The following is a 9,114-nucleotide window of genomic DNA, read 5'->3' as shown; positions in this document are numbered from 1 at the left end:
ATATAAATAAAATATATAGAGATAGATAGATCGATAAATTGATTTTACATCTACATTTTACTTTACATATCGGCCCTCTGATCTTCACTAACGTGTGGCCAAAAGTAGCAGGAGGTGATACGAGGATACATTTAAATGGCATGTAAAACACACAAAGTATCTCTCGTTTGACATTAGGTTGCGCTGGAAGAGGCTGACTCTTACTGTATCGGACATGTTGTATTGAAAGCACCTTCAGCGTTCAGTTCCAGATCTTGAGAAAGCTGTCCCAGGACCCTGTAGCCACTGCCATACCGTCATCAGTTACACCCAGACAGCTAACTCGGTTGTCGTGGCCGGCCAGCACACCTGAAAAAGTCCAATTGTCAGTAAACCATACAGTGTTTTATTCACAACTTTGAAAAATAATTTTTACAAAGATTATTGGAGTATATTTTACAAGAAAACACTATTTCAGTTTTTCTACTTTAAAATGTTACTTGCCATTACTTTGTCATTAATGGTTAAATTTACTAGCAATTTGAGTGAAAATAGTTTCTACACTCATTTTTTTTAATGGAAAGGATGAACAGCATTTTTGCAAAAGGGACTAGCTTAAAGTCTCACTTGTACACTTCAAATTTTTTGAAGTTTCAAATAAAACAAAGATTATTGTAGTACATTTTACAAGTATATACCATTTTAGCTTTTTTCTACTTTGGAATTTCAGGTTTAATTCAGTGTGTTCCTTGCTGCTTCTTTGTAATAGTAAAATTTACTAGCTAATTACGAGTAAAAACTTTGCAAATGCGAGTATATATATATATATATATATATATATATATATATAAATACATTTATTAATGCAGTTGGATTTAGTAAATTGTTTTTAATTATTTTTTTTTAGAAAAGATTTTCTCTCAGAAATTCACTCAACAAAAATTATCAAACAAAAATTAGTTATTGCAAATACAAATATATGCACAGTACAAATGGTCTGTTGATAAACAATCCACATATCAAAGCCTTTCGTATTAAAGCCAATCCTTTCATATTAAAGCCTAAAATTTTCAAATGAGCTGAAATACAGTGCGCCTGAACTGTGCATGTTGCCATATGCAAAAGAGACAAACCAATGTGGTGTGTTAGGAAGCAGGCACTGAACCATATGTAAAACAACACCACTGTTTGTGTGTGTGTGTGTGTGTGTGTGTGTGTGGTACGGTTGGTTTGCTTGTTTTCGGGGCGGTCACCAGACCACATGCCACTGATAGTAACTATTACTAGCATATGTTTGCAATTTTTCAGCCATCTGCGTGTGTGTATCTCACCAGCGCGGTCAGCCTTGAGGGTGTCCCACACGTTGCAGTTGAAGTCATCGTAGCCGGCGAGCAACAGGCGGCCGCTCTTCGAGAAGGCCACGGAGGTTATGCCGCAGATGATGTTGTCGTGAGAGTAGACCATGAGCTCCTGGTCAGCACGCAGGTCAAACAGCCGGCAGGTGGCATCGTCAGAGCCAGTCGCAAATGCGTTTCCATTGGGGAAGAACTGTGGGGGGAATATGAGCTCCTTTTAGTTTCAATTCTTCAGGAAATTGCATGCACTACAGCACCTATTCCTAAGAACACAGCTTTCGGTTTTAATCTGTACCGTTGCTAGTCAGAATGAGGCAGGAACACTCACACAGATGGCGTTGATGTCCGACTCGTGGCCAGTGAAGGTCTGCCTGCACATGCCCTCACGGACGTCCCAGAGTTTAGCGGAGGCATCGCAGGCTCCTGACACGAACAGCCTGGTGTCCGGAGCCAGAGACAGACTCATCACATCACCGGTGTGACCCGCGAACGTGGTCGTCTGCTGACCGGTCTCTATGTCCCAGAGAGCACTGCGGGACAGATCACAGTGATCACTTCAAAACTCACATTCATACTCTGACTTGTATAACTGAGAAATCAAAATGCCAGTGGAAATGAACTGCAATATTTCTCAGAGCTGCAGATAAGAGCTGGAAAATCTGATCGTGTCTACATTTACAAGAAAAATAAATGAAAATAATTAAATATCTTATAATAAATATTATAGGTTGTATGCTAAATCGGTTTATTCTTGTGTCTATATCTTATTACATATTTTTACAATCTTATTACAATCCGCTTGTTAAGTCTGACGTCACGCGTCACCGCTTCTGGGTCCAAACGCTCTATCAGATGCCACAAGAAATGGTACTAATATACACTCAGAATGTGATATAATACTACCAAAAAATTATAATCCTAACCTTTATCTCCAAACCAAAATCCTAGATGGCCAGACAGTGATTCATTTTATATAAATCGTTAAAATATTTGTGTTTGGGACACTGTGAGCACGGAAACTATAGTGTACACTGGAAGTTGTTTTTAAATGTTTCACTTAATGTGTAATATGAATAAACAGTGCTCATAAACGGCTGTTGAGATGGTATTCTCAAACCGAGAAACGAGTAGAGGCTTGGACCCGGAAACAGCATTCCTTACATTACGACTTAACATGCAGATAAGTCTTTATTTGTTAATAAACAAAGTACCAATGAATTTTTAGATCATTTATTAATCTCTGCTAATATTGGTTAAAAAAAAACACAAATCTTGATTGTTTGTTCGTGTTTACATTGCATTAATGTTAACAAACAAATTTATAAATGTATTACTAAATATCAAAATTAACATGAATTAACTTAATGAAACAAAAATAAGAAATAGACAGAAGATAGACAGATTCAGTCTACAACCTTAATGGGCCCATATGTTAGTTTGTAGTTCATGATATACATATTTCCCATAAATTATTTTTCTTGTGCACAAGGCAGCAGTTAACACCAGAAATTATTTTAGTTTTCCCCATAATGTTGTAGCAATGGTTCAAATGATGTTACTTCCCGAGTGTTGATTTTATAGAATGGTCTTTTTTTTAAATAAAAGAATGCAGACATAACATAAATACAAAGCGTATGCTATTTAAATTATTCTTTTATGTATAATCTGATTCCTGACTTTAACGAAAAATGAGAATATAAAAATATTCCTGTCGGCATTGATAGCAAAATCTGGTCCTAACTGCAGATGTAAGCTTTAGTATCTGAGATATCCAAGCTTTGGTTTGCTGGGATACAGTTCCTCACACTCACCAGGTGGTGTCGCCAGAACTTGTAACAATCTGGTTGTCATCAACGAAGCGGCAGCAAGACAGGTATCCTGTAAGACCGGGAGGAAATTTAACACATGATTCCAAACCAATATTTCTTCTCAAAATCTTAAGAAATGTTTAATACTTTACTTTAAAACAAAATAATATCTGTGAATGAACAATATGTCATTGTGAGGAGGAGGATTTACATTGCTGTATTACACTAATGATAATATAAAGGGGAAAGGTGCTTATGTCATGAAAACAGATATCACAAAGCGGGGGGGTGGGAATTGTCCTAATTCATCTAAAATATATTTTCCTATTTTTCTCTTGATTTAGTGGTGAAATATGACCTGGACATTTCTGCACCCATAAAGCAACTGAACAGAATGAGAGTGCACTATGTAATTGCTGATGCCGTCATTAAAGTCGATCAGATGAGGTATATTAAAAAGGGTGCAAAAAACACCAGTGCAGTTTCATGCTTTAATTACAGCTTTGCTAAACACCGACCCTTGTGTATATTCACAAGAGCCAAGATCAGAGTGTGTGAGTGTTTTGGGAGGACACGTCCTGTACCTGTGTGTCCGGCCAGCTCACGGCTGACACGCACGTTCCCCTCGCGAGTCTTGAGGCTGTAGATGGAGCAGATGTTGTCTAAGCCTCCACAAGCAACGTAATTCCCTGAAGGAGCGTAGGCACAGGTCATCACCCAGGAGGAGCGCAGAGGAATGGCGTGGACCTGAAACACAACACACGAATGCTCAGGAAAAGACATATGGAAGAAAACAGGGAGTAATACAAATCTGTAGCAGAAACCATTTCAGATAGCTGATCATCAGAGGGTCTATATTACTTCGTTTTAGGGCAAAACTGTAATATTTATAATGACATAACAGAAACTAGGTTTTTACAAAATGCAAGTGTTTGCCTATGCAAAAGATGGGTAACTTTTTTACTGAAGTGTTTTGAGCATTTTAGGTTTCAATCGTGCCCATCCTGCAACATTGGCACAACAAGTTACAAGGTTTAATATATATATATATTTTTTTTTTTCTTTGGTTTTCCATGCGATAGTGATGCTTGGTCTGTGGCAATTAATTAAGACAAAAAAAAAAAGGAATTTACCGAAATTAGACAATATTCAATTATCTTTTATGTGGTTGATAATTAAAATGTATTTATCTTCATATTTTCATATGAATAACAAAAAAAATGTAATAAAATAAATAAATAATGGTTAGAACATCAGTCTAATTAGACTTTTTTTTTTGGTTCATAACAATGGACCCTTTTCATAAGACTGTGATGACACGTTTAACAGTCATCAGCATCATAAATCCTCGAAAGTTTTTTTATATTTTGATTTTTTTTTTAAATGTACGTACATTTATGACACTATACTATGTATTATATCACATTTGCATCAAATTACAAAAAAACTAGTTAACGCTACTGCGAGGGTGTTTCTAATGCAGCGTCTATGGGAGGGACGGTAAATTATTTATGACACTATACTATGTATTATATCACATTTGCATCAAATTACAAAAAAACTAAACGCTACTGCGAGGGTGTTTCTAATGCAGCGTCTATGGGAGAGACGTTAAATTTGACATCGTTCTCTATTCTGACTGCTGTTATCAGTCTCTCCATTTTTTTCCTTTTTTTGAAACTCATGAAAACACTATCATGGAATTTTTCTTTTGTTATTTGAGCAAATGGGAATGCAAAAAATATATTTGTGGTCCTCTCCCATTCACTGCTCTTGAAGTAACCCAACTATGAACTTCCGCTGCTGAGAAACCCGGAAATGTGAAAAAGGTCCATTAAGATGCATTATAAAAAGATCATATGGGGGGGGTGGGAATTGTCCTAATTCATCTAAAATATATTTTCCTATTTTTCTCTTGATTTAGTGGTGAAATATGACCTGGACATTTCTGCACCCATAAAGCAACTGAACAGAATGAGAGTGCACTATGTAATTGCTGATGCCGTCATTAAAGTCGATCAGATGAGGTATATTAAAAAGGGTGCAAAAAACACCAGTGCAGTTTCATGCTTTAATTACAGCTTTGCTAAACACCGACCCTTGTGTATATTCACAAGAGCCAAGATCAGAGTGTGTGAGTGTTTTGGGAGGACACGTCCTGTACCTGTGTGTCCGGCCAGCTCACGGCTGACACGCACGTTCCCCTCGCGAGTCTTGAGGCTGTAGATGGAGCAGATGTTGTCTAAGCCTCCACAAGCAACGTAATTCCCTGAAGGAGCGTAGGCACAGGTCATCACCCAGGAGGAGCGCAGAGGAATGGCGTGGACCTGAAACACAACACACGAATGCTCAGGAAAAGACATATGGAAGAAAACAGGGAGTAATACAAATCTGTAGCAGAAACCATTTCAGATAGCTGATCATCAGAGGGTCTATATTACTTCGTTTTAGGGCAAAACTGTAATATTTATAATGACATAACAGAAACTAGGTTTTTACAAAATGCAAGTGTTTGCCTATGCAAAAGATGGGTAACTTTTTTACTGAAGTGTTTTGAGCATTTTAGGTTTCAATCGTGCCCATCCTGCAACATTGGCACAACAAGTTACAAGGTTTAATATATATATATATTTTTTATTTTCTTTTTTTTTTTCTTTAGTTTTCCATTCGATAGTGATGCTTGGTCTGTGGCAATTAATTAGACAAAAAAAAAAAGGAATTTACCGAAATTAGACAATATTCAATTATCTTTTATGTGGTTGATAATTAAAATGTATTTATCTTCATATTTTCATATGAATAACAAAAAAAATGTAATAAAATAAATAAATAATGGTTAGAGCATCAGTCTAATTAGACTTTTTTTTTGGTTGATAACAATGGACCCTTTTCATAAGACTGTGATGACACGTTTAACAGTCATCAGCATCATAAATCCTCGAAAGTTTTTTTATATTTTGATTTTTTTTTTAAATGTACGTACATTTATGACACTATACTATGTATTATATCACATTTGCATCAAATTACAAAAAAACTAGTTAACGCTACTGCGAGGGTGTTTCTAATGCAGCGTCTATGGGAGAGACGGTAAATTTGACATCGTTCTCTATTCTGACTGCTGTTATCAGTCTCTCCATTTTTTTCCTTTTTTTGTAACTCATGAAAACACTATGAATTTTTCTTTTGTTATTTGAGCAAATGGGAATGCAAAAAATATATTTGTGGTCCTCTCCCATTCACTGCTCTTGAAGTAACCCAACTATGAACTTCCGCTGCTGAGAAACCCAGAAATGTGAAAAAGGTCCATTAAGATGCATTATAAAAAGATCATATGATATTTTAAGGCGTGTAATTAAACAAATTTATCATTTATTTCAATTATACATGCTACAATCAAACTACTATACTACAACTACAACAACTGCCTATTTAGAACAATTCCATAAAAAAAAAATTTAAAAATCAATATGGCTGCCAGCATTCACCCCAGAAAATAGGTGCAACTTGTTAAAACTCTTGCCAAAACAAAATGCTGTGACACTGAAATGCTCTATATGACATTAAAATTCAAGAAATCAAAGAATAACACGTACAAATATAATACCTTATTTGTGGTATAACTGTCCCAAATAATGAGTTTTCCATCCTGGGAGGCACTGACAAGCAGCCTGCACAGAAAGCACAAGAGCACAGTTGAGTGAGTGGGGTTTACATCCCTAAGAGGGAACATGGATGTAAAAATCACAGCCTGCACAACAACAATCAGGAGAATCTTAAACTATTCCCAGCACCATTCGGCACAAAAATGGTACCGTTATGGATTTTTCTTGGCTGTAGCTATAATAGTAACAACATGCTTAGTCATAACACCTACTTACAACCATCACTCACCACCTACACAAACACAATAAAAGAACATGATTCAATGCAATAGGGATAGCATGCAGTGGCCACCCCTCGAGCCACGAACCCGTCCACCTCCACTGCAAAAGGGAAACCCCTCGGTGTAGCTCGCCCTGATGTATAAGGATGTTTTTAAAGGGGTCATATGATGCTTTTTTAAAGATCATTATTTTGTGTATTTGATGTAACAGAGTATGTTGACATGCTTTAATGTTCAAAAAACACATTATTTTTCAAATACTGTACATTATTGTAGGTCCTCTATGCCCCGCCTCTCTCAAACACTTCGTTTTCTACAAAGTACCTCCTTCCGACAAGTGCAGTCTGCTCTGATTGGCCAGCTGACCCAGTGCATTGTGATTGGCCGAACACCGCAAGCACTCGTCGGAAATGTAACGCCCCTTAACATAATCGCGAGCTTCATCTTTCAAAATAAATGTAAAGACAGTAAATAATGTCATTAGTTTTACCATCAGTTCAAGCCCGAAAGGGGAACAGACACAGTAATGATGTGCAGCATTTTGTCCAAGCAATAATAAAAGGACACATTTAATTTATAATTTGTCTTAAATCTAATTTAAAAAAAAAAAACTATAATAATCGTGAATCGAATCGAATCGTGAGTTGAGTGAATTGTTACATCCCTAATAAAGAATATCTCTTTGGTTTTGAGACTTTAGTCTTTGCAACTTCAGGGATCTTATCTATGCACAATCAGCTTGTAACACTGCAAAGAGAAAGGAAAACTTGAAATCGCATCATATGACCCCTTTAAAGGGCTTACAAATAAGGTCAGGCCATCATGCAAATAACGTGACGGAGCGGTTCTGTACCTGGAATCGGTGCCCCAGTGCATGGCGTAGATTTTAGCCAAATGTCCTCGCAGTGTTCTTCTTGTGCGCATCTGGATTCGGCCAACAGGGTCGATGTTGGCTGTGATCTGAAATCATGTGTGTGAATTAAAAAACTGTAATTATCCACACAGATGGCAGCGGTATAGAGATTAATTTGTTTGTTTAAATTACGTTTACTTAAATTAACACATTTAAACAGAAAATTAGAATCAAACATTTTCTTACCTGTGATAGTGTGGCATCCGCACAAGCTTTCCTTGCATCCTAGGAAAGAAAGAAACGGAGAAAACAAGTTTAGATACTGTGGAACAAGGCATTATTTCATGATTATGTAATATTCAAAACATTTAGGGTTAATGTTTAGTATATAATAACCATACAGTAACATAAGATGTGTTTTAACAGTGATATACAATTCCTTCTTTAAAAAAAATGTTCACATCATCCAACACCTTGCTCAAACTGAGTAATCGAATTGGTAGCATTATTGATCTGTTAATGTTAATTTAATCATTGATTTGATTGATTATGGCCAAAGGTCAAAGATTTGAGACAAATTTGGTAATTTTATAACAATAGCGGAGGATTGGTAAAAATATCTCAGGTTGAGATGAAATGTAAAGCGGCTTCATGGAGGAAGTATCGGGTGTAAATTCTTTCTGGAACTCATTAGGGAATGAGAACAGTACAGTTACAGTAAATGTTTTTCTTGCATAGTGTAAAACTATGTAAATAACGCCCTCTGTATTTAAATGTCTTTTGGTTATGCAAATACTTTTGAGGAACAAGAGACTACCAAGTAATCAGGTTGTAAAAAACAAAAATGCACATACTTTATAGGACTTAATAGCTAGATTGGAAATATGCTTAGTTTTAAAACACTGATATTTTAAATATAGCAGACATGTCAAAATCTCTAATCATGAATGTGAAGGTTATTTGTTTTCCTGGTGGTTGACATTTACCACAACAACAACTGGAGACTACACAGACCTCTTTCAACCTGTCTTGAAGGGATAGTTTACCCAAAAATTCTGTCATTCTGTTTACTCAGCCTCAAGTTGTTCCAGACCTGTATGAGTTTCTTTCTTCTGCTATAGACAGAAGTAGATACTTTGAAGAATGTGGGTAACTAAACAGTTGCTGGTCCCCACTGACTCCCATAGTATAAAAAAAAAAAAAAAAAACTTACTGTGGAAATCAATGGGACCA

The 9,114-nt window shown here is 36.3% G+C and overlaps 1 protein-coding gene across 5 annotated transcripts in view; it reads right to left on the bottom strand.

Annotated features, from left to right (window-relative positions):
- gnb1b (guanine nucleotide binding protein (G protein), beta polypeptide 1b) overlaps positions 1 to 9,114 on the bottom strand; it is a 19,345-nt gene that overhangs the window by 1,947 nt on the left and 8,284 nt on the right. For 3 of the 5 annotated variants that reach the window (XM_016457206.1, XM_016457207.1, XM_016457205.1), the window contains exons 3-10: positions 8,128 to 8,166; positions 7,882 to 7,988; positions 6,750 to 6,813; positions 5,307 to 5,469; positions 3,146 to 3,212; positions 1,663 to 1,864; positions 1,311 to 1,527; positions 205 to 348 (exon numbers count right to left, since the gene is read on the bottom strand). In XM_016457206.1, coding sequence (XP_016312692.1) covers positions 242 to 348; positions 1,311 to 1,527; positions 1,663 to 1,864; positions 3,146 to 3,212; positions 5,307 to 5,469; positions 6,750 to 6,813; positions 7,882 to 7,988; positions 8,128 to 8,166 — 966 coding nt within the window. In that variant the 3' untranslated portion in view covers positions 205 to 241. The remainder of the gene's footprint in view (positions 1 to 204; positions 349 to 1,310; positions 1,528 to 1,662; positions 1,865 to 3,145; positions 3,213 to 5,306; positions 5,470 to 6,749; positions 6,814 to 7,881; positions 7,989 to 8,127; positions 8,167 to 9,114) is intronic. The other 2 variants (XM_016457208.1, XM_016457209.1) reach the window with 2 other exon arrangements.

The sequence above is a fragment of the Sinocyclocheilus anshuiensis genome, unplaced genomic scaffold (assembly GCF_001515605.1).
Source record: "Sinocyclocheilus anshuiensis isolate Anshui unplaced genomic scaffold, SAMN03320099.WGS_v1.1 scaffold447, whole genome shotgun sequence".
In the NCBI taxonomy this organism is placed as follows: Eukaryota; Metazoa; Chordata; class Actinopteri; order Cypriniformes; family Cyprinidae; genus Sinocyclocheilus; species Sinocyclocheilus anshuiensis.
The sequence above is the reverse complement of the archived record's forward strand: the minus strand, read 5'-3'. Positions and strand labels throughout refer to the sequence as shown.